Below are 26,663 nucleotides of genomic sequence, written 5' to 3' on the forward strand. Positions count from 1 at the left end.
AAAAAATAAATAAAAGATATCGCTGTAACCCATCATCCAAACTTTTCTTCTGACACCATGTACTGTAAGTACAGATATGTATAAATGTGCATTCTGTTGTCGAATAAATAATGTCCAAAATGATGTGTACATTTGACTGCAAAATAAATCCATCCATAGTGGCTTACTTTTGGAGAATGAAACGATAATGCATCTCATGTGACTTTTTCTTAGTCAACAAACCAAGACAGCTGTGTAAGTCGAAAGTTATTTCAGGAATTTCCATGTAACTTTTGCTGCCATTGAGCTGACATTTAGGCCTGTATTTCAGCACATGTAAAGGACCCGAGGCTGTTTTGTTTTTTTTGCCGCCTGTAGGGTCAGTTTAAGCTGTATGTGTAAACAGGTGTTCTGCCTAGATTAGAAAGTCCCGATGAAAGACACAGGAACATTACAAATATCAGTACAATTAGGTTCTGAGCCTCAATATATTTCTGACTGCTCTTGTTCCCAACAAATGAAAAGTGAAGGAGATATCACGCATTTGGATCACCCACACAATGTGCATTCATAATGATGAATGGGTGTATTTGGGAGCTATAGTACCGTCCTTTTACAATGCTCATCGTGCTCTGAACATTGGATGGTTTCATTCATCAGTATTATTATGGCAGCCGGTAGTAAAATAATAAAAATGGACTTTAACGAACGCATTTCGCCCTCGCCATTATGATCGAGAAATATATGCGTGGGCTTCCTAAGTGCCGTCTCCCAAACGAGACGGTGCAAATGGTAATGGCTGCTAAAGCTTTAATCAAGAGCCATAATTTTTGTCCTTTCTGATATTTTGACTATATCCTTTGTAATTAGCTTCTTTTTTTTCCACCAGCCGAATGGACGGAGACAGAGAAAGCACAGAGAACTAGCACAGCTAAATGAAAGAATTCAAATATTTCATGTACAGTATTTATTGCACAATGTACTTTATATATATATATATATATATATATATATATAGTTTCTGTTGGTCTCGTATTTTCTTTTTCTAAAAGTTGTATATATTTGTGTGTTTTTTTATTGGATTTTTTTTGCCTTTTTTTCATATTTGTTCTATGCACAGCACAGTCTCTGGAGTTTGCCAACAATGCATCTCAATACACGCTGTACAGTGCAATATGTATGTATGTGTTGAATAAATCTTTGAATCTTGGATCTCGTATTCATATGAAAATAAGGATTCGCCTTTCCACCATTAAAATACAAAAATACGGGAAATTCTAATTTGTCACGCATGGGGCTTTAAAGGCATTAGGGGCTTTCACAGACTGGTTTGGAGTAACACATCTTAAATCCCTTATTTAACCCTTTTGGAGGGTTTATCAAAACTGTAAACAGATGGGGGGGGGGAAAGGCATATCAAGGGAAAAGAATCCAACAAATATTCCTAAAAACCTACCTCAAAGACATCACAATAGAGGCCACAGGCAGGTCGTTGAACTATGGAGTGACCATGAAAAACAGTGTGAGATTTAAACATACGAACAGCCAGAGAGAGGAGAAAACAGTTCTTTGGCCCAATGACGTTAGAGCTGACAAATTGGTCTAAATGAGGGGTTCCCAACCTGCGGCACCCGACACCAAGTGGTCGCCAGAGTCCACGGGGGGGGGGGGGGGTTCGCGAGGCCTTGGATGATTTGAGGCATATGTTTCCTAATAGTCCGAATTTTTGTTCAAGAGCCCCCTCGTGTTAGTTCAAACAAAATACAATTTGAGCGAAACCCACCACTCCATCTTCTAACGTATTGTAATGTCCTACTGCGCCCCGGGAAGGTATCGCCGATTAGGGCCTTTCTGTGTGGAGTTTGCATGTTCTCCCCGTGATCGCGCGGGTGTTTCCTCCATGTAACATCGTAAGAACCCCCACTAAAAAAACATGCACAAGAAACATCGTCTGACCAGCGATGGATGCAGAAGTTGGTCCCCGCGCGCTGTACTGTCAGCTGCCCACCGCTCCTGGCCTGCCCCGCGGAGGAAGGACACGCCTCGATGGGGAAACATACGGAAAAGACATTTCACGTCCTCCATCTGCGCGTGTGTGTGTGTATGTGTGTGTGTGTGTGTGTGTGTGTGTCGGCCGTTGCTGCACGAAATGCATGTGTGTTGTGGTGTGTTCGTGACTATAAAGACGAGCTAAGCTTGTCCTGTTTAAAAAAAAAAAAGAATAATAATAATAATAAAAAAAAGTAAAAAAAAAAAACTTTCCTCTATCTACCATGAAAGAAGAACCGATTCAGACAAAATGGACCACCGACTGCTGATAAATACCATGCATTTTTTTCTGAACAGGGGGGGTTCAGATTGAATCGTGTTTGATTTAGGGGGTCTCTGAGCGAAAAAAAAAAAAAGGCTGGGGATCCCCCAGTGAGATCATTGTCGCACTTTGCTCTGATTGAGTCCTCCTGCGTCAAGTCCAGCACAGATCCATCTCTCAAGTCCTGTATCTTTGTCGCTCAACGTTACTTTTTCCCATTTTAGGCTCAAAAATGGCAATTTTGCTGAGAGAGAGCCCCATGTCAGAGGTCAAACTTGTCTTTGTCCGCCTTCTTCCGACTCAGCAGACGGGCCGATGTCTTTGGCTCGCAGAGAGGACACACCGCGAATGAGAGCAGCAATGTCTGCTGGACCCTCCAGGAAAAAAAAAATAATAGTAATAAAAAATGTTTTTTTTTTTAAAAACCTTCCCACAATCCTTTGCTGACGGCCACCGGCAATGACGCATCACAGCGCCACGTGGGCTTCCCAGCGAACCCGTCGACGTCACTCATGGTTTTTGGTCAACGAGCGAGCCGGCGTAACCGAACTCTGACCGTCATTCTCCCCGACCGAGGCACCCTCGCGTCTTCCCCTCGGGGGTGAAGCCCGAAGCCACGGCATGGTCGGCGACGCGGAGGAGACGTTGCTGGCGGAGGCCGGCCGCCGGGGGCCACCTCGCTCCAGGACGGTGATTTGGGTGACGGTGATGTGTCGCTTGGCCGCGGTGAAGTGGCTCTCGGCGTGACACTTCCACAGCCAGCGCCGCAGCTCCGCCTGGACCTGGTGTCGCACACCAACACACACATGCACACACACGCACACACGCACACACGCACAGACACACACACACACACACACATGCACAGACACACACACAGACACACACACAGACATGCACAGACATGCACACACACAGACACACACACACACATTCACACCAAGTTTTAGTTATTATTTAGATATTAAGTAATTATTTTCCGATCTATCTCCTGTATCTATCTGTCTGTCTGTCTGTCTGTCCATCTCTGGAGGGACTTTTCATATATAGATGGAGCCAGCAGACCTCCTGATGTGTGAAACTCTCATGTCGCCTACCTCTCCATTCATGAAACAGTAAAGCAGCGCGACCACGAAGCCCTGCAGAAAACAAAAAAGAAAAAACAACATTTCAATTGCATTATCCACGTTTACAGTATATTAGAGTGGCAATCCCTGAAGTCGTCTGTGTTGGGTGGAGTACACTACGACTCCCAGGGATCCTTTCAAAAAGGCAATGCTTTATTTTTTTTTCCAACATCCACAGTTTGCCTTGTTTTGATCATTGATTTGTTGTTGTTTCGTCTTGGTCACTTGAAGTGGTGTGGATATTGTCCTTCATCTGAGGATGTTGTTCTTTTGTTGTGAATGTTCATCCAAATCGACCGTTTACTGACTTCATCGAGTTCACCGCGAAATTTCGCTTTTTGCGAGCTCTCAATCATTGTGTTCTTGCCGGGAAGGCGCGGCGGACCCCGCCACCGACAATGGAAACAGCATAAAGACAAGCACATGCATAACACAGTGGATGGCGGCTTTTGATAAAGTGCCAGCCAAGAAAAGAATCAAACACAGGAATCTTTTGGACAAAATAATATTTTTCTTTACGGATTACCACTTTAATATATAATGGCTATACCCCAGCTCTAACTTTTTCCAATTATTTTTCCGGAAATGTTTAGACCTGAAAGGAGCCCAGTCCTAGCTCGATGTACAGCCGGGCGGCCACGCCCGTGTTCTCAGGGAGGAAGGCGAACACGGTGTAGTGCATCCCGAAGAGAGGGATGAGGAACAGGGTGGATTTGGCCAACCTCCTGGCAGGGAGAACGACAGAACAACAGGGGGTGATGGGAGTTACGCAGAGCGGAAAAAACAGAGTGATCATACTGTAACGAAACAAAAGAACCCTGAAGCAGTAGTTTCAGAAAGAAATGTCTGTTTGTACGACTTGAAAAGATGAGACATACACTACCGGGCTCACGGGAAGAGTTAAAAAATGAAAAACGCGGGTCTCCATTTATTGAATACAATTAAAATTTGATGAAATCCTATCACTTTTACCATTTAAAATATTGATTTTGCGGCGGCTCTATTTACGCAACAACATTTGGCCGACGTGTACAAAACACAAACAAACAAAATCAAAAAAGAAATGGAGGAGGAAACAAATAGCTAAAATGACTGCTGAGAGTTATTAAACTGTTCACCAATTAGTTTTCCATTTTCCGTCCCCCGGCCGCCCTGAGGTGACGTCTCTTTGGTGCTGGATCTCTTTACTCCGCCGCCTGACACTGTTCCCAGCCGGACACAGCACGGCGTCTGAATGATCTAATATGAAAACCGCACGACCCTCTTTTCAGAAAACATCACATCACCACGATAAGCCACCGCAGGGTGCACATAATAAGGCTAATTGCTGTTTCTCTCTGATTTGTGCATTCCTCACTCGTTCACCAGCGAGAACACAGCCGTGTCGGTTGGAGGGTCAGCTGTTTATATTTCCTCGACCCCGGAGGTCGACACCCTTGTGGCGCTGCAGGTCAAGGTAAGAGAAGCTGCAGCTGACAGAAACCAAAAATGCAGAGTGTGACTGTAGTTCGGCTTCTGTGCCCCTAATGTGCCCGGAAAGAGCGAAATTCGGGACAATCCCGTCTATATGTGGAGCTGTTTATCACAAAAACAAAGAACGCCAGGCAAGGTCCCGCTTCGGAGCGCCATCCTTCCACGACAGCGAGGCGGGCAACGAGTGCCAAATGGGCAAACGCACCACGGCAATAAACAATAAAAAAGACAGTGTGTGTTATGAAAAACACCATTACAGAATATAAGAATAAAGATAAATAGTGAGATAGATACCTTTACTCATCCCCAGAGGGACGTTGCAGTGTTAAAGCAGCAACCATAAAAACAACAGTCAATAATAATAAATTAATAAGAAGGAGAAATAGGGGGGAAGAGAGAAATTGTTATATGTAATAAACCAGAAAAAAAAACGTAACGCTCCTGCGGTGTGGGTCAAATTGGTTCGTCTTAAAGTTTGAAAAATGTCGGAAAAATCTCTATTTAAAATATTGTATTTTATTTATTTATTTGTTTATTGATTTCTTTGTGTTGTATTTTTATTTAGCATGAAACCTTTAATACTGATTGTTTTGGGGTTTTTTGCAACCACCAATGGTTGGCACTATCAACATTTGGAAAAAATGCTGCCTGCTGAAAACCCTGTGAAACAGAAGGTTTAAAATTTAAAATTAATAAATAAATAAATAAACAAGGACAAATAAAATAAAGTGTTATTATGTCTACGTTTTTGCCTCTATATAGAAAAGATTCTTTGATGAGCCAATGGTCATAACCATGATCTGCATTGACTATTACACTAAATAAGAAAACAACTGGACTAAATATATTGAATTTTTTTTGAATATTTTTATTAATATAATTGTTATTATGTTATTGAGGTTGACTATATTTGTTATATTATTATTAGATTATGATTTATTAGAAAATGGTTGATTTTCCTGACAGTTGAACATAATAGGAGGAAATTTGTCAAATGAGGAGTAGGCCCTATACATAAAAATGAACTAACAATCTGAAAAAATTGGCGATCGACTATATACCTAAAGATCTAGCAATAAACAATGAAACTCTGTATCGAATATATAAAGAAGTAGTATTAGTAATAGTAGCAAAAAAAAAGGCATAGAGTTTTTCATAGAGGCTTTTGAAAGACTGTACAACATTTAAGATATGTTTTCCTTTAGCTTTCACCTAAGCCCAGAAATTGCAAATTATCAAAAACCCCAGCGTCTCAGCGACGTCAGCAGCATTGTCATAAATCTGACGGGACAACGTGACGCGAACAGGCTCGTGTTTAAGTGCTCGAGCCGATTAAGGTCCCTCTCTTTTCACACCTGGAATTCCAATCTCATTGTCCCCCTCCTTCCAGCTTTCCGTAGACAATACGACTCAGGCTGAAGAATTAAAAACAAGTGAAATATTCATTCAGTCGGAAGAGGGATCCTGTCACGTCGCTTTAGAACACGTTTATTCTTGGTGACGGGCGCTATTTTTACCTGTTCCCATTCTAAAATTAATACAATGGAGCTGGAACATACTGTCAACCTCTCCACGCTGAAAGTAGGTGGGAATTACAGAGGGGAAAATATGGATTCTATTCAAATAGAATTCAAATAATCACTGGATTTTGGGAGGGGATTAATACTCTTTGAATTAAATTCATTTGGAAAGGGAAAACGAAAAAGGGACAACTTGAAAAGGGACAAATAAGAAGGATACACAGTATATCGTATACATACACCAAATAAACCAATGGATCGATAGAAAGTGTGGATATACTGTATTAATAAACAACTAAAAAGTACCAAAAACTGCAAAGGATTTACATGAAATGTCCGGTGTCGTGGCCTCCACCCATGGCTGGACGCTTCAGTTTTTGAACCAGGATCCGGATCACATTGATGAAGATGACGATGTTGATCTGGAGCGCGTAGACACACACACACACACACACGCACGCACGCAAACGCTGATCATTTAATTGGCCAACTAATCCTCCTCTGATCCAACAGCAACAAAACAAACATTTCAGTATGTATTAAATTGTGATGGCGCTCATGAATAACACAAGGACAGGAATGATTAAGCAGGACTAGAGTCCCCTTGGGGCTCCGATACTCACCAGCAGCGAGACCGTGATGGGTCCTTTAATAATCCACCAAATACCAACATTGTCTGTGTCATCCCAGCATCTGTAATGCCATTCAGAATTAACACCAGATTAAAGGCAAGCCTGACTGATACAGATCCTGGAAAGAGACGGAAGCAACTCTTCACTCATTTGCATTGAGATGTTCTCATTCTGTGCTATGAAATAGGTAAGACATCAGTAAGACCTACCCTCTGTCATCGTAAAGGTATCGGGTCAACGCCCAGATGAAGAGGACGGTCGATGGCAGCCCTAGAACGGAAGATCAGAAGCTTAACAATCCACACATATAAGATTATTTCAGCGCTCTGTTCATTTAGGAGGCATAAAATACTGCTGCTTCAGCCTCTCATTGTGCTTAAATGTGGTTCAACGGGGCCAACGTTTTAACCTTAGTTAAACATTGTTAACCTTTTTCTCACAATACAGTCAGCTTGTATATGTTGTGCATTAAAAAAGATGGTTGCAAACTCTCCATTTCGTCAGCTTTTAAAGAACACTTTTGCGTCGCGAATCAGCTCTTTAGGCTACGTACATGCTAAGAGACTAGAAACAGAAAGTTGTGCCGCTTCCGACTGACAACCTGCTGTAGCCAACTTTGCACTCTGGACGCACAGCAATTGAAAATAAGAAGTAGTTTAAAATGAATATGTGACATTACAGCAATTCGAAACATGAAGGTTGAAAAATACGCTCGGAAAAGCCTGGCTATAATGAGTTTCCCGTTTTTCAAAAAGGAGATTTAACGAACATGTCCTTGAATGGCACGCATAGCTGCCACGGGACTCCAGACACGCCGTCAAGCGATGGCGGCAATGCAGTTTTTGGACGGCGGAAAGGCATAAAATGAGCTTTCATGGGTATGAATCATTAGTGTAATTATCCTTCGCCAATTTATCCTCCTGGTCCGCCTCCGTCCGCTGCCCATCTTACCCCACCCGATGAGGATGTACCACCAGAAGTACTTCCTCTGGGAGACGAAGGTGAGAGCCAGCAGCGTCTGGAGGTACATGCCCTCCACCAGCAGCCAGAAGTAGTTTGCCAGGATGCAAAACTGGAAGAATGCTACAGCCCACTTGCACGTCGCCTGGATGGGACAGAAAATCAACAAGGTCATTGTATATATTCAGTATATTACTGTTTTGAAAAGGATGGGCAACGTGGTATGGTCAGAGGCAGCGCCGCCAGTAAATCCTTAGATGATTTTTTTAATCCTTCAATAACACTATGTTGCATAGGGAATCGCAGCATAATAATTTTATTACGTTTTTTTTTGTCCCAAACATCAAAGCTAGGGTCAGTATGGAGGATATGGGATGGTATTCTGCATTATCTTGCATTATACATGCAGCCATTGAGGACACATTGCACTTCTTTTGCATTCAGCACCAACAACGTACAGCAGGGTATAGTTATTGTGAGGATAAAAGTGAATAAATTGTGTACTTGATATACATATTTAATAATATAAATTATATAAACTCAAACTTGACACACAAAAACATAGAGGCGGCTCTTTTTAAACTTGGTGTTTTACTGTTTTTTGGTTGTATCCCAACAAATTCGGATAAAATATTCAGGGGGAAAAACGTTGGAGATTTTTTGTGATCTTTTCTGTCCTGACATAAGCATACGATAGTCTCACTTTAGCAGCATTTTCTCTTGCTCTATTTGTAAATGTTCACTAAATTGCAATGACCTGGGATAGGAAAGCCTCTAATCCAAAACACAGGAACTGACGCACAAATATATGAATACATTGGAAGACATGTGGGTGTTGAACTGAACGTGGAGGATTTTTCATCCAAGATATTGTTGTATCCACCACGCCAGGCAAGTTTCATTTCATAATTTTCTAGAAGAAATTTGGATATTTAGCTCTTTGAAAACCCTTTTGAATATATTTAAATATCACCCTGCCCTTAAAGTTGTATGAAAAGGGTGTTTGATGGCAAGGCAAAGGCATCACTGAATACAAATGAGCGAAAATATATTAGGTGTCAGTAATAGGCAAGAAGTCAGCAAAGTGACCAGAGGGTCAGCTGTTTATATTTCCTCAGCTCGTGGGGGGGGGGGCACTTTTTTTTTTTCAGGGAAAGTGAGAGTGCAATTGCTCTCTGCTCCCTCTGAAGCGACGACTTAAAATGCCCAAAGAACTTTATGTGATGGAGCATTTGGACGTCAGGTTTGGAAGTCAAGTTTCCCAAAATGGCTTTAAAAAATAAAACACATTTCAAGCGGTGTGTGACCTCCCGGAGCTACGAGGTAAGGTCAGACCTGGATCAGATGCAAACTGAGAAGGATAAGAAGAAGAACCATTTATCTCCACCAGCAGCTGTATATGAAACCAGGTAATTATAAAAAATATATATATATTTAATAAAGTTAATAAGGAATAAGATTAAAAAATAGCTATGAAATGTACAGCATATACATAGTATATACAATAAATAAAATAATAATAAAAAATGTATAATAATAATAATAATAATAATAATAAAAAAATATATTTTTTTAAACCACATAATAAAAATAGGGTTTCAGCCGTGCTGGTTTGACCCCTAACAATAGAATATTTACATTTACATTTATATTTATTCATTTATCAGACGCTGTTGTTCAAAGCAACTTATATGAGACGCTAGAAACAATCAAACATTCATTGACCATTGGAGCAACATGGAAATTAAGGACCTGAGCACCCGTTTTTAAATTCAACCAGATACAAGTGCAAGATAGCTGTCAGGAATCTGAATAAAATGGCGTCGATATTATTATTTTTTTTGTATGGTAGGATGTGAAAAAACAAGCAACTAATATTTGACATATATGTAGCTCCATGAAATCGAAGGCATTCCTTATTTCCCGCACGCACAAGACAAAATCACCCAAAACTGACATGATTCAAAATGACCCACTCATGTATTCCCCCAGATGTTGTTTTTTTCCCTTCGGCAGTTACGAGATCCAAAACATCTCCGGGCGTCTGACCGTCACACATAGTTACCCTTCCATCTCATCATCCGTCCTCCCTTCCTCTACAGCGCACTGTGAGGGGGGTTTGAGCGTATATATATATATATATATATATATATATATATATATATATATATATACACTGTATATATACAGTATATACATATAATCTAATGATAGATTATACCATTAGACAACTGACGGCGCCTGGCGTACCGTGGACATGGAGCAGTGGTCCAGCGTCTCGTCGGCAAACAGCACGGCGTCTTTGATGAAGACGGCGCTCGCCCTCAGGACGAAGGAGGAGAAGAGGTTGATGTGGATGTAGTTCCTGGTGCAGTGGAACTTCCTGACAGGGAGAGATCCGTTTTTTTTTAACATTCCGGCGTCTTGTTTTTTTTTCCCCCCGACGCCACCATGCAACCCGTGGGAGCGAAGAGCGGGTCGGGTCTTCACCTGAAAACCGCGAAGACCACGATGGCCGTCATGAGGGAGATGAGAGAGGTGGCGTATCCCACCGTGTAGACCTTCCTGAAGGTGGAGAGGTAGCTGGTCTACAGGGGGGGGGGAGAAAATAGATTTACGGGGAGGAGAGGCCTGAAATGAGCAGTGATATTGCGACGGCGTCGAGGCGCTCGCCTGGCGAGTGATAATTCCCAAACACGTTAAATAGATCTGAGCGTGAGCCCACAGACAGCTCTACCCTCGGGAGGCTTTCTCTGCGCTTTCAAGCGATAAACGTGTGAAAGTGCCCCGACGATCAATATATAGATAGAGAACTGAAATTGATTTTTAAAAATTTAGCGTTTCATTTTTCTACGGACAACAGCAATTCACAGAAAGGTGTCGAACTGAAAGGGACGTTTTGGCGTTTCACACAAAATATATTCGTCCAATGACTTTAATAGTGGTTGATTAAACGATATGGGAACATCTCTTCGGGATTAAGTAAATAGTCGTTGCTTGAACTGGCAATACCGAGGTCCTCGAAAGAAGCGGGTGTCACTTGGGGAAGGAAGTCACGAGATACGAGTCGGGGTTAGCCTTGCAGCGACCGACGGTTACGGCAACGGCGCCTTCCTCGAGCCTTCACCTCTGATTCGGGTTCGCTGTCGTCATTGAAGACGCAGGCCTCCTCGTAGGGCGGGTAGAGCTCGGTCCAGCCTTCAGCCGTGCAGTTCCTGAAAACATAGCCTGGTGCGGCGGGGAGAGAGAGAGAGCAAACACTGTGCTCGGTTATGCCGGGGGATACGCCAAAAAGGCTTTCAAAAGACTTTCCACGCCATCAGACATTTAAAGACTCCCCCCCCCCCCACCCCCCCCCATCCCAGTAGTGCGCACTCTATAGGGTTTCGCAAGGACGGCGAACACGCGGGATCGGACATCTTCGGGTTCTTGCACGCGGACTTAACGCTTAAGATAACATCAAACCGACGGACGTCCCAGACTAGATTGGGTTGATCCCAATTGTTTCCGACCATCTTAAATTAAATGACTTGGCGGCGATCGGAGCAGGCTCTGAACAACCCTGAGTTGTTCAGAACCACAGAACCAATTCCTACATCTCTCCGTGTGTGAGAATGGGTCGATCGGGCTGTTGGAGAGGCCGTGACGTACCGCTGGTGTAGTCTTTGGCCACACCCCCCTAGAGAGCCCCTTAGAGGATGAATGGGCAATCATCAACTCCACTCAGCGGAAGAAATCGTCAATCCGAAATGTGCGCTTCTAAATTTACTGTCTAAATTTACTGTCTTACCAACTTTTTCTCCTTACCTCACTCTTCGTCCAACGACAGCGCACCTTGGCTGTGGACTTTGCCCTTATTTGGAATATACTTTTGGCCATTCTGATGTTGAAAATGTCCTTCGGTGTATTCATGCATTGGACTACAGGAGTCCACTCTGCAGCAATTTTTAACAAAGTCAACAACAGCAGAGCTCGATCTGCCCCGCACGTACACAGTACACTCACATCACCTTCAATTTGTTTCCTCCGTAATGAGCTGAATTACCGGACGCGGTAAAGCCTCTGCCCGGCGCGGCGCGTCATTACCGGCCGCCCCGTTCTGTTTTTTGTTTACTTTACCTATTATCCCTCGTCCGTCGCGTCGAGGGGGAAAGTCCCCCGCCTCGCGCTTGCGGGGCCGGACGCACGGGGCGGCGGCCCGCGACGGCCGGCGAAACTTAAGCGGTTTAACGTCCCCTATTTTGGAGGGAAGCGCGCTGCCTCTGAATAAATCTGTCTCCAACCGCAGCGTATCCGTCACCCTGCTCTGATGGATACGCTGCCGAGTCCAAACCGGAATCCCCTAACCTAAGAAAAAAAAAAATTAATGGAAAAAAGTCTATTTTTTTTTTTAAATGGTTTCGGCCATGTTAATGCATTTCAAAAAAACGAAAATCGTTTTAATCTTTTAGCTCCCAAGCGGTTTGTGAATTGAAATCAGTCGGTCACGGCAATTGACCGCCGCTAAAGGATTAAAAGCACGGAATCTCTACTCGGCTTTACTCATTATACTTATTGTTTGTTTTGTTTTCCGGGTTCAGAAAGCCGCTCTTTTAGTTAGTTAATATTATTTCTTGTTTTTAATTAAAAAAAGAACAAAAAAACAAAAAAAAACATGGTCATTACTCTACACGCCACACATCCTCATCCCTGTAATATTCCTTCCATGGCTGCTATGACTGGCGTTGGATCTCTATGTCAATCACTCACACAATCAAAGATTAAAGAAAACAAACTCTTAAAACACTCATTTAATTACCGCCATTGAAGTTTAGGGAAGCAGACAACATGGCCGGTGGCTCTCTGTTGGTGAATGAAGGAACGAGCACGTGCTCCCAAGGTGTGAACCTGATTTTAAATTTTAAAACTGTTAGCGTTAATGATCGTCATTGATCCTCAGAGCTCGCACCTCGCCTTAGTGTGCTCGACCGATCGTTATTGAAATAAATCATCAGCAATTAATTTTCATCCGTATGTTTATGATATATTGTAGCTACATTAGCGAGAATAAATTTGTGCCTCCACACGTATGGGGATGTTTTTGAAAATGTGGTAATTTCTCTGCGTTTTGGCCTCCCCGTCCAGGCGAAAAACGCCGTTTTTAGGTCTCCGGAAATCTAAGCCTTTTGGAAAACGCCCTCCGGGGCGGAGGTTTTTCGAAACTCCGTTTTTCATGGATTCGTGCGGACGAGCAAAGCGGAGCTTCTTGAAAAACACCGAGGCCTCAACCTGCGCCGGGAGACGCTATGAGCGGCGGCCGGCGACCGCGTCTCCACAGCGTCTCCATTAAGAGTTGAAAAGTCTCTCCGTCGTCGGGAATCGCGCCCGTACGGTGCTGTGCACGAACATCACGAAGAAGCTCGATGGGCATGTTCCTCATGTTCTTCTGTGGACATTGACATCAGGTTTTATGAGATATTATCCGAACCTAAAGTAAGGAAATGTGATATTTACGTCATCAGACATATCTCTACAGACCACATACATCACACCAGTCAGGGGAATGCCACATATTCCATATAGCTCGCCAACTTATGGACTGCATGCAAACAACACAGTCAATTAATTCAATTATATAATTATAGGACCCAGAATCGCGATTGTGGCGCCTCCCCTTGCGGCTGCCTGCGCGAGCACCTTGTGGCGATTACGCACATTTTGGTATTTTTTAGTATTTATAGAGCTTATTGTACGTAATCACCGGGTGTCATGACATTTCACTGCATATATGTATGACCGTATGTATATGTATGTGACAAATAATCTCTTGAACTTGAACTTGAACTTGAACTTAACCATTAACCTGTTGGCCTGAAATGCTTCCGTAAGCGTTTTAAATCGTTTTTGCATTCTCGCGTGGACGGAGATTTTTTATTTTAATTTTTTTGTGGAAAAATTAATTTTCAGATAAATCTGTAAACGTGTGGACGAGGTCTTATCTTTCTTTGCTTTAATCCAGAAAATATTGGGCGGGTTTGTTTTGTCATCCGTGACATTTTACTCCAGGCATGCCATTTTAAAATGTGATGAATGAGCTTTCATCTCGGTCCGCCGCGGTTTTGACATTGACTGGAGGGGAGTCAAGTCGAGAGGAGTGGACTGGAGTGGAGTGGTGTGATTCCTACACTTCTCTATCATATGGTTTTGACTCGTTCTGACCGAAAAGCCGTGTTTTTCCTGCATTGGCACCGGCAGAAGAATGGAATTCAGGAGAGCGCTCCCAACCTGTTTTCCGATTTGTTTTTTCCCTTTCTTTTCTCCCACACATCCTCATGCGTTAGTTCCCCTGCGTTCATTCCGGATGTCAGCCCCAAACACGCCCCGCCACACAAGGACGACTCTCCCCGCTTCCCTGCCGCTCCTCGTTCCCCACGACACGCTGCTCATCCACCGCCATCCGCCTCTTTCTTCCCGTTTCCCAAAGTGACAGTTACTAGCAGCACCAGACCTTTCTGTTTTGTGTCTAAAAATAGATGGCTGCTAAAGTGCATTTTGCGAGTGCATAAAAACGTGCGGGAATGCGACGGTTTGTGAATGCAGACATGACGCGATCCACCGCGGCGAATGCTCACAACCCATTCAGAGGCGGAGTCACCGGGCCAGAACCGACTTTAAATTCCATTCCCGTGGCGGTGGATCAAAAACCACGGCCAACTGAACAAGTAATACATACAGCACTGTAGGGAAGGAATTCTGAGTCGAAAAATATGCTTTGAAAGCCTAAAGTTAAAATCGAAATGACCCTTGTTCATTTTTTATTTCCGTAAAGGCAGTGCAGAAGACTGCTAATGAGTGTCCCCACTTCAAAGCACTGTAAACAGCCTTGATTATTGAATTTCAACGGCCAATCAGTGTGGAGGGGAACAATGAAGCGTAATAAAGTTAATCAAATTACAGTACAGTTACGGTAAACTCCAAAAGGGCGACCCATTAACAGCATAAAAAAAAATTGAAAAGAATGAGATGAAATGTAGACATATTGTCTTCCACATGTTCATTGTTGTGTCTTAAAGTGGATTGAATGACAGATGAAACACTTTGTGGACTACGGTGCTCTGGGGGGCTCTGGGGGGCCCTGGGGGGCTCTGGGGGACTGGGTGCACTGGCCTGCGAATTACCATAGCCACAATATGCTTTAAACATATCACCACTTTGGTCAACGATAATGAAACGCTCTACTGTATCTGAGGCCCCAGATAGCCCCAGGAGCATCAAAGCGCTGCTTCTGAGTGTGAGACTGAATTTAGACGCAAACGCATCGAGGTTTATAAATACACATCGCTTGAAAGTGCTTTTGAAAATAATTTGTAATTTAATAAATATCGCACAACCTTTCTTCTTCTCGGACAGCATTTTCTTTTTTCCTTGTGATTAAAAAAAATGAAAAGGAAGTCTGCCCTAAGGACGTCTTATAAGTAAGAAAAACCGGAAATGATGGAAAATTGTAGGCCTTTAAAAAAAAAAGAATTAAATGGTGTTGCTTTCAACCAAAAAAAAAAAAAAAAACCCAAAACCAAAAAAACCCTAAACCTTTCTGTCTGTGATGCCAGAACACTGGCGCATAATCCAGCCTTGGAGGATGCTAACTTACGAAATGCTTAACGCAGGCAGATAGGTTTCGCCCGAGCAATCAACGGGATCTCCAAGCTTCCAAAAAAATCTCCCAGACGTCTCCCGGAGCGTATCTATATTCTTGCCAGTATGTTTGCATATTTCACGCAGCGGAGGCAATAATTGATGATCCTTTTGAAACAATCCACTCCCACCATTGTTTCCTTCCAGGATTTGTGTATAACAGTGAAAATGCACAGAACGAATGGGGAACGGAGCAATTTATAGAAAGGACATTTTAGACACTTTGTGTTGTACTGTATTGCTTTGGTATTCACTTTCCCGTAGGAATGAGGGGAATGGAATGAGGTGTATTCGCATCCCAGTCTGTCCACAAAAGTTGAACTCCAAACTGACCTTGGCTGCTGGAGAATTGCTGGAAAACATCAGAACAGGACACGTTGACCACCTGGCCGACGTCCGCGTGAAGCCAACACCGGATCTCATCCCACTCCGTCCTACAACCTAAAAAAGGGAAGAGACGGGTGGAGCTCATCTCTACACAAGCGTACCATGCCCTGATTACCAATTTATCCATTTAACCACCCGACAGTTTTCTTGATTTCATCACTTTAGTACGTGTTATGAGACGGCGGGGCACAATTACATTAACATCAGATGAGCAGGTCAGGCCGTGGCGCCAAAACTGTCGGGGGCAGATCTCCGGGAGAAAAGGGACGAAACGTGGCGCAGAGACAAAAAGACACAGAGAGCGTAATGCATCAGACAGACAACTTGCGAGCTTACTCCCGCAGCCTTTGTTATCCAATTAGGGCTAAAGCCTCTTGCTAACTGGAACATCTGCCAAGTCCGAGCCCACCGGGGCGCGCAAATCCTCCAGATTGCACAAACAGAACCTGGGATTAGACGGCTGGAGGCAGGAGGACCGTTGTGCGCCGAACAGACTGTGCTCATACTCGGACAGTGTTCCGAGGCCGTCCCACTGTGGACGCTTCTCCACAAGCCGTGGTCTGTCTCGGACGCGGGGGGAGGGGGGGGGGACTTTTGTTTGTCAGCCGGGTTGGGCTAAAAGACAATAAGAAGAGAGACCAAAAAGAAGGAGAAAATCTAAAAGTCTGAAGCGCGTCAACCTGGACGGTGAAGACCCGGACGGACGTGTTGCGTGGAACATAAGCACCGAACAACGCCAGGACTCCCTTCCGCAGACTCGCCCACCGAGCGAGGCTTCGAAACGCGGGCGTGCTGCGCGTATCGTCTGGCTGCTCCGTTCCGGGCGCCTTCGATGATGTAAAAACAATGATAGTGGCTCACGGGCTCGGTTGTGAAAATCCCAAAATCCAATCTCACTCCTCGCCTCACTCACATTTGTACAAAGCAAAGTGTGTCTAATGCATTATCCCGTCTTTCCACCGTCGCTCCAGTCCGTGGGGACAGATTGGACGAACAGATGTCTCTTCTTTCATGTCGAACAGGCTGAGCGATGAGTGAGTGGGTGAGTGATTGAGTGAGTGAGTGAGTGAGTGAGTGAAATGTGCAAATTAAGTGAGTGAGTGACTGACTGACTGACTGAGTGCGCAAGTGCCTAGGTGAGTGCAATGTGCAGATTAAGTGAGTGAGTGAGTGAGTGAGTGAGTCAGTCAGTCAGTCAGTCAATTCAGTGAGTGAGTGAGGGAGATGTTCAGATTAAGTGAGCGAGCGATTGGTGAGTGAGTGAGTGAGTGAGTGAGTGAGTGAGTGAGTGAGTGAGATGTGCAGAGTGAGTGAGTGAGTGAGTGAGTGAGATGTGCAAAATGATCAAGTGAGTGAGTGAGTGAGTGAGTGAGTGAGATGTACAGAGTGAGTGAGTGAGTGAGTGAGTGAGTGAGTGAGTGAGTGAGTGAGTGAGTGAGTGAGATGTGCAGAGTGAGTGAGTGAGTGAGTGAGTGAGTGAGTGAGTGAGTGAGTGAGATGTGCAAAGTGAGTGAGTGAGTGAGTGAGTGAGTAAATGAGTGAGTGTCATGACAAAGTACAAGTGACAATCTGACGGCACTTGAATAACACTTCCATGGAAATATTGGTATCCTTAACGCTCAAATTCTGATCCCCCAGATTTGGAATTGTATTAACCTTCGGATCTTTTCTGATAACTTAATTGCAAAAAAGATTTCATTTGAGATGTGGCGATTAGAGGGTGAGCTACAGAGGGAAAACAAATGATATAATCCGTGTTCAGACATTTGTCCTAATTCATAGAGGGGGGGGGGGAGGTACAACGTGAGCTAGATTCTCTGCCAAACCATGAATTATGAAGACACTTCTACTCTTTCAGCCGCATCATCGGGGGAACCTGGGAGCGTTCGGTCCGATCGATTTTAAAGCCCTCCGATAGAAACGGTTGCACTGATGTGGAGCACACCGTTTCATTATCGCACCAATACCACTTAAAAACATGATCTTCGATAACCACATCCCTGCCAAGCGGCTTACTTTTCATCCGGCGCTGCATTGTTCAGAGAGCTCTGGAGGGAGTGATCCACTGCACTGTGCCGCAAGAGTCTTACCTCAATCAGGATTAAGAATGACTTTAGGAGGAATTACGTGGGAGATTGGACAGTGGCAGCTTCAAAAGCATCAAAGGAGCAGCATTTGAGTCACTCTAAATTATGAAATCATTTCATTCCGCACAAAGACGAACGGATTGCGATGACCTCTAGGAATTCAGGCGATTAACCTTTCCAGTCCTAAATGAACTTAGGCCTCCTTTAATTAATGACGCATCACTTTGAACGAGGGAAACTTTCAAATTCACCTCGCGTCGTCATGACTTTGGGCGTGAAGGACTGTGTCAGATCCGCGGTGGGTCTGACGTGGTTTCGTGATGGAGGAGGATGGAGCGGCGCCGGTGGCACAACCCATTAGAGCGACGCGCGGCAAAGCACTCCGGGGGAACGCCGTGTTCATCATAAGCTAATGAAGGGAGTTAGTGAGAGAGCACGGACACAGGGGGGAACTCGCACCAGGACGTCAACGGAGCGTCAGTTTGGTGCTTCAGATAGTCTTCCCCCGATGGAGTCGATTTCCACCACCGACGGAGAGGGTCCATGGGCTGATATCATCTCGTTCCAGTATTTGTTCTGCTCTGCCGGTGTTAGGTACACGTAGACGCACACGTAGGAAAACATGCGCAACTATACAGCACGCTGCCCCTCCACACACACTGCGTCCACTGAGCGCACCCTTTTGCGACGCCAGTGGAGGATTAGACCCGAGAGGAGACTCACGCTTTAGCTGCCAAATCCCCAACTGGGTTGAATGCCGCAGGAACGAGCTCATGAGCGGCAATACAAAACTGTCTCCGGTGAAGGATTCACCGCTAAACCTGTACTAGTCCTTCACGACGCTGTTTGTGTTTTGATCTCACTCTTATCGGCACCCCTCACCTCCGAGCCTCCAGTCGGATGGCTGTTGGGCGTAAACCTCTTCGTTTCCGTTCAGTCTTCCAACACCTGTCAAAGTCTCTTTGTCGGAGGCGTGCGTCTTTGCACAAGGCGTCTCTGTTCCATGTCTGTGTGTATGCGTGCGCGCGCCTCTGCTTGTGTAACTGTCAACACCGCCCCCCTGATAACAACACCAAACAGCTCGCACAAAAGGGGCGAACGTGGAGACCCACCCGCGAGGCCGGAGCGGTTCTGCGCCTCGGTCCTCCTGGTCTGGACGCAAACCTCCCGGGCCCTGAGGAGGTGGGGGATGATGGCACAGTCTGGATGAATGGCCGCTGCCTGCGAGAGAGAGAGAGAGAGAGAGAGAGAGAGAGAGAGAGAGAGAGAGAGAGAGAGAGAGAGAGAGTGACGTTAACTCACCCCTGCAGCTCGAAGCCAGCCCTCGGTTTTCGGGGGTGTCTAAGTGCATGCATACGGATGTGGTGGAAGCAGGTATGCAGGTCCACTCGAGTGGTCGCTCAAAACAAGCTCCAGTCCTCAGCTTGTTTACAACACAATGCAAAGTTTTTTGTTTTTTTTGTGTGTTTTTTTTCTTTTGGTGGGGGGGGGGGGGGCAGATTTCACCATAAAGTCAGGCTGTAGCATGTGGTATTCATCTGCATACATTCCATCATGCAAATCATCAGCTTGTCGTTTTATTAAATCTACCATGTTGTATGAATTTATTGTGTTTTATACCTGTAGATCCTGCTGTTAACTTAGTACATCCAAACATCCCAATTTCCCTTTTTTTTTTACCACAATAAAGCCCCTATCTCATTTTATCTTATTGCTCATAATTAATAAGGTACATTTATTTTCAATTATAATGATTCAAGTCAGATACTTATATATGCACTTTTCATGAATTATCTTTGGGAAAACTGGGATCGAATCAGGAAACATCTGGAACAGCCACAATCAATCAGGAGTTGTTGTTCATCTATCTTTCCCCCAATTGATTTTCTTCTTTCGGCTTGAGAGCGGGCGAGTTACCACCGGGCTTATTAGTGTCAGCGGCTTCATTTGGGCACTCGCCGAGCCCCCGAATTCTGGACAAGGGACACTGGGTGGCAGATAGAAGAATGTCAAACCAAAATGTCACCAGTGGCATCATCCAGTGGGTTCGTTCTCAACAAGCACAGCCCCAAAAAGAGGTTCAGTTTCTTGAATGCAATATTTTCTGGGAGATTTTCGAGATATTATTGAAACGAAGCCTTGGCCCAGATACACAAATAATTTATTAATTTCCTCTTTTTTTTTTTCTCTCTTTTTTTTTTAGCAAACGCTTATTTATAGTCACAATTTATACAGTCACAAAGTAAAAGTAGTGAAAGAAATGATGCCCACCTTATCTGACAGACCCAGGTAGAGGAAGATGACGAGGAGTATGGATTGGTGCTGTTGTCCTGGTGGTCCTGTACATATTAATTCCATTTCTTGTGTGTTTGCGTGAAATTCCTGTTCAGATTCTGGAACCACAAATCCGAATTTTGGCTCCTCTGCTGTTACCTCCTCTGGTGCCGGAGACGCTCTGAGGGTCCAGCTCCGACCCTCAAATACATACAGTAGGTTCTACAAAGGAGATGCACTTCATCTGGCTTGGGCGTATGCTCTCTCTCTCTCTCTCTCTCCCTTTCTACTTCTGTGTGTGTCTCTGCCTTTCTCCAACCACCCCTGTCTCTCACCCTGTCTCCCCTATCTCTCCCTCTCTCGCTCACTCTCTCTCTCTACCACCCCATCTCCCCGCCACTTTCTCTCTCTCTCTCTTTTGCTCTCCCTCCCTCTCTCTCTAACTCTCTCCACCAGCCCTGTCTCTCCTCCCTCTCTCTATCTTTCGCTCCCTCTGTCTGTCCCTCTCTACAGCTTCCTCTTTCTCTCTCTCTTACTCCCTCTCTCCCTTCCTCCCCCTCTGTGACTCACTCTCTTACTCTCCCTCACTGTCTCCCCCTCTCTCTCTCTCTCTACACCACCCTTTTCAGGAGGGGTATGAGATGGGTAATTAAGGATAAAGAGAACAACCTCAAGTGAAATAATGACATGGCCTGTATTTGGTCCATTGTTGAAGATGCACACAGGGGATATTGATTAGCGCACTACACACTACTCTGCTACACAATACTCACACCACTCTGCATTTTGACCCCAGGGAAGCGATTAGTAATAACATTAAACGCAACACAACCGCCCCGAGTCAATTACATATCTATTCCCCTTTGGAACTGGTACCGATTATTTAAGATACTGCCAGCACGGGAGGGTTCTATACAACAGGGATTTTTAAAAGACCCTCTCCAGCCACGTTTTTAATTGCTTTTTTTTTCCCCACTAAAGAATGTCCAATAAGAAGGGTGTATATATCTTAACAGCTTCTCTCCATTTATTGAAAATGTAGTTTCATGAATATGCACACGCACAGTTCGACAGGTTCTGCACGTAAAACAAGATTCAAAGTCATGCTTCCAAGAGGAGGTGATAAGGTGTGGAGGGGGTCTTTAATATGCAATGGGTTGAGTATTCAATTTCATTATTATTATAATTGTTTGCTGAAGCAGCTGTCCTGCTTCAGCAAACAATTTAATAATGTAATTTAAAGGAATGAATCAAACAAGCAAAAATGAATTTAATGAATCAAAAAGGTAAAAATTATACTTATTGTTTCCCCACTGAAATCTGTGAGGAAATATTTTCCTACATGGCTTGTTTGGCCTGAGTTGTTATTTGGTGGAGCCAATCATTACATTATACATTACATTATGTCATTTAGCACACTTTTGTCCATAGTGACGTACAATAAGTACATTTGTCCCAGTATCAAATCAACTGTATGTCACAGCCACAGCTCAGCATTCTCTAGAAACAAGCAGTACCAGTTACGTTATACCATTTTTACACCAAAATGAGTGGATATACCTGTTATTTTTAAACGCGGGTCTGGTGTGGGGATGGTGTGGTTGAGCAGCCACACCTGACCTGGATCTAGGTGATTGGGTCAGGGTGGCTGCATACCAGCAGGTAAAACTGCCATCCTCACACTCACTCAGGATAGGAGCCCTGTCATGACATGTTAGATCCTGCTCCTGGGCTAATTCCACCTAGCCTCCTATCTAAAATAAACTGGTGTCTACAACCCATCGTCTCCTGTGTCTCTGTGCCGGAGAGCCGAGAAAACGTCACTTGGACGGTGTGTGGCAGCCACAACTGCCACAGCCGGTAAAAAAGGAAATGCGTTAAAAATAGGCGATTGACACATCTCCCATTGCCAGGAGGAATGCGGTTGTTTCTTTTTTTTTGTCTGATGTGTCACATTCAACGTCACGAACACGCCAGAAAAGGGCCGTGTTACGGTTCCAGTGTGATTGGGGGGGGGAGTAGAGGAGACCAACAAACCTGGAAAAAAAAAAAACCTAGCTCATCACCCGGCGAGACTCGGTTCCCTTCGTTCCTACAAAGGAGCCGTTCAAAAGAATCGGGTCGCTCGGCAGCGGCAGGGAGCGGAGACGTTCCTCCGGTGCAGAGAGCGGCTTGGGGTGGTGCTGCAGTCCCCTGGAGCCTGACGGGGCGCATGGGGGCTCTGCGCTGTGGTCCCCACGGAGCGATCCCGACACATAAAGCATTTCATGGTCCCCCATGCGGGAAAAAAGTCAATAACTTCTGATTTGGGATTCAAACTGGGATCTGAAATGATTGAACGACCTTTCCCACTAATGAAAAATGCTAGATGTAACGGGTGTTATCTGTTTTTTTTGTGCCGTGGGAGGGGGGTATTAGAGAGCTTTTGTTGTTTATAATGAAAGCATGTTCAACAGTAAAATGAAAAGAGATGCTCATGGGGCAGACAGCTCAGTGCAAATAGGTTCCAGGTGTAGTCTGAAGAGATGGGTCTTCAGTCTGCGCAGAAGATGGGGAACGATTCAGCCTGCAAGGGTGGAGGCGTCTGGAGCCCGACCAGTGATTGGGGATAGGGAGGAGCAGGTCGATGGTCGCCCTTGTTGGAGAGCGCCGGCGTCTTAAATGTTGATACGAGACGAGGTGGGGAGCCAGTTAAGTGGTCGCAGGAGGGGAGGGACGTGAGCGGATTTTGGCTTGGTTGATCACTAGACGGGCTGCTGCATTCTGGACACGCTGCAGAGGTCTGACGGATCAAGACGGAAGATCGGAATGTTATAGAGGGAAAACCTGCGAGAGCGAGTTGTAGCAGCATGTGGGCAGAGCAGGAGAGCTGGTTGTCCAGAATTACCCCAAGGCTCTTGGCAGCCTGAGGTGGAGAAACTTTGAAGTCTGTTTGAGGGCAATCGTGCCCAGGTAGAAGGAGGAGCTCCGTCTTGTTGAGGCTGAGCTTCAGGTGGTGGTGCCCAGACATGCAGAGATGCACCTCTCCATGTTCCGATATCCCGATAACTGCAAAGAGGGAAAGTAGAGGTGGAGCTGAGTGTCATCAGCATAGGAGTGGTTGGATAAGCCCTGGGAGGTGCCACGTCACCAGGGGATTCAGCGTGAAAGAAGAACAGGAGAGGCCCCGGGACCGAACCCTGGGCCAGTTGATCAACTCTAAGGTGTTATAGATGGAGGGGACAAGTGGTGGGAGGGACTGACTCACCACTATATTTTCTCAAGCTTGATCCAAAGGTCTTCAGCCCCATTTACTTGAGGACAACAAACTCCCTCAAGTTGTTCAGGGTTATAAGTATTTGCTTTTGTGTCATATAGAGTGCTGCAGGGGTGACGTATTTTTGTCGGCCAACGCAGAAGTTGGCATCGCCCTTTTTTCCCTTGACAAAAAGCCGATGGGATTTTTCCACTGGATTTTGGATTATTGCATAAAATAAGCTCCGTGGCAAACAGAAGTATATGACGCTTACACATTTTATTCAGCAAGATAATCTTCACAAGTGAGCACCACTCTTGTGATTTTTGAAGCGTAAATACAATCGTGCTTACCTCTTCTACAAAAGCCTTTCCCCTCAGCGTGACCTGATCTATTAACGACACGCTTCAAAATTCACAAGCAGGGTTTATACCGATGTATTTTATTATTATAGAACAAAACGTGAAAATCTCTTAAACTTGTGTTAACCAGACCTTATTTCAGGCATCGAACCAAAAACCTATTCAAAAAACCCATTGACATTCAGTCGAGGGAACCCGAAGTGCAGAAATGCACTTTCCGGGTTTTAGGAATCATTCCTGCAGCACTCTATGCTATAAGTGGCACCACTCCTTGGCGGTCAAGTGGTCAAATTGTCATGAAATTGTAGCTTCTCATACAGCATGACCTTTCATCCTGCAAATATCCCCACACATTTAAAAAAGAAACATGTTGGGTTTTTATTAGCTACATTCTAATGTTTTGCTGAACTTTTTGCTTTTGTATTTTGCTCCCATTACATTTAGCTTTCTTTTTTTACAATCTGTATTACGGGCCTTCTTCATGTAGGCCTATAATATAAAAAATATATAATGTAAAAATTATATAAAATGCATTTTTCCACATGGATTACAGTAACATAAAGTAAAATTGAATTGAATGTAGCACAACATCCACAGGAATAATAAAATAAAATAAACTTCCACCATTTCCATTTCACTTGCTTGGCCAACTGTTAAAGAATCTGTGCTTAGTAAGGGTTGTTGCACACAGTAAAATTATTTCATGGAAATCTTGAAGCTTGTCACATTTTGACAGGCTTACCCGTCATACCAGGATGGCTGACATCCAATGTATGCATCGCCTTCTGGGTTTCATCCCTGCTCCCGGACATATTTTAAGAATATAAATATAATTGCATGTGATAGACGGAGTGCTAATAAATAAAAAATGTTTAATTATGACAGTATAACTTATTCCCTTTGCTCTGTAGTCGGTTGGTGCTGTGGTACACTCAAGCTTGTTGAATTACCTCAAGCTTAGCTGTACTTGGGATAGAAGCTTTACCTGAAGCAGTCTGTGTCCACCACCTGTGAAAAGTGATCATAAAAGCATAAGAAAAAGGAGAAGAGCAAGATGAAGAGAAAGAGAAAGAAAAACACCAGCACAATCAGGGATAGGGGTTCAGAACCTAAGAAGGAGCTGACAACAAGAAAACCCAAAAAATACCACAGAAAGTATGAAAATATAAAGGATTTGAAACACTCTTTTCAAAAGACATTCAAAATGTACCTTTTCATCCATTGATTTGTTGGAGACAACCGAGCAAGGTAGCGACACACGGAACAGCCCAAACCACGCAGCCTCTCCGGTTGCCCTGGGTAACGCCAATCGTGTACAACAATGGAGGTCACTGCAAGTTGTCCTTTCTCACCTTGAAGTCTTAGCCTCTTTCTTTGTCATTTGTTTCTATTTTTTTGTTTCACTTTTTGGAGGTGGTCAGACTCATCAGAGCAAATCACAGATCCTTACAAGGATCTAGCAATCCTACCCTTCCGACTTAACCTTACCTCTTCCAAACTGTTGTGGAGATCCCTTTAGTTGCGTAGTCAGGTTAACTCTCACTCTGCACTTATGAAGACATAACTGAGGGAGAGCAGCACATGCAGACAAGATAATTACGACCAATTAACGGAAATGTCAAATTATGCGCGCTGTTTGGGCTTCAACCGGGAGGCAGGAACATAAAAAATGTTAACTAGAAAATGGATTGCTAACTAGTTTATTTTTAGTAATCCATGAATTACTAAAATCGATTTACATATTAATTATCCAAATTAGTAATCCAAAGGAGAATTTGCTTAAATTGGATGATTATAAAGAATCAATTAATACTAATTATGATTACATAATATAATGAGTAAGAATGAATTTACTCAATTAATTATAATGACATACTTAAGTATATTAATTTACTTCCGTATAATTTAATAATAATAAAAAAATGGAATCAATAGAAATCACCAACACATCCATCCTTCCATTTTATTGCATCCTTCTTTACGTCCGACGGCGGATGAGTCCTCGGTCATGACGTCAGAATCGAGGACGTGGAGGTGACGTAGCAGCCGCTGGGACTCGACCGAGGTCCATTTTGGAATGTGTCGCCGTCAGCACGACGCGCACAGAGAGATTCCATGGAAGGGAATCAGGGAAACTTGAAGACAATTATCGTTGTTTATTTTAATGTGTATATTTATTTACTTAACATTAATTAATGGTTAAAAAACCGAAACACTTAAAAGCAGAATGAGTACAAATGATTATCACGAAATACATTTCTATACGTATAAGTTTCTATAAGTTTCTATAAGTTTCTATATACATTTTCTATAAGTTTCTATGCATTTTAGAGCATTTTGGGGTGTGTTAGAGCGGAATCTGACTGAAAAGAGGTTCGAAGTTTTGTTTTTATTCGGTTGCAGGGCATTCTGGGAGGTGTAGTCTTTTCAAAGTGGACCGTACCAACCAGTGCTCCATGATTGTAAAACAATATAACAAAGAAGAAGACACGCACCGGCTCTAACCCCCCCCCGACCCCGAATCGAACGGTGAAGTGAGTTCACCGTGCACGCGTTGTAGAGCGTAAACGAAGCATTTCACGAAGGTCCCTCGTTATTTATCAAACTCTCAGCCCGCCCCCCCCCCCCCCCACCCCCCCACC

At 44.1% G+C, this 26,663-nt stretch overlaps 1 protein-coding gene across 1 annotated transcript; it reads right to left on the reverse strand.

Moving 5' to 3' along the window:
- Window positions 1–2,552: 2,552 nt before the first annotated feature.
- On the reverse strand, window positions 2,553–23,434 carry LOC307237660 (vasoactive intestinal polypeptide receptor 1-like; the record flags this gene model as incomplete). Its single annotated transcript, XM_080010420.1, has 14 exons — window positions 2,553–2,609; window positions 2,836–3,072; window positions 3,388–3,429; window positions 4,013–4,142; window positions 6,738–6,832; window positions 7,034–7,103; window positions 7,252–7,312; window positions 7,994–8,147; window positions 10,253–10,385; window positions 10,493–10,590; window positions 11,130–11,230; window positions 16,010–16,117; window positions 19,263–19,371; window positions 23,312–23,434. 14 exons carry the CDS (start codon window positions 23,432–23,434, stop codon window positions 2,553–2,555), a joined length of 1,518 nt encoding a protein of 505 aa, XP_079866546.1.
- Between the last annotated feature and the right edge of the window lie 3,229 nt (window positions 23,435–26,663).

This window comes from Zeus faber, assembly GCF_960531495.2.
Source record: "Zeus faber genome assembly, chromosome: 12".
Classification (NCBI taxonomy): Eukaryota; Metazoa; Chordata; class Actinopteri; order Zeiformes; family Zeidae; genus Zeus; species Zeus faber.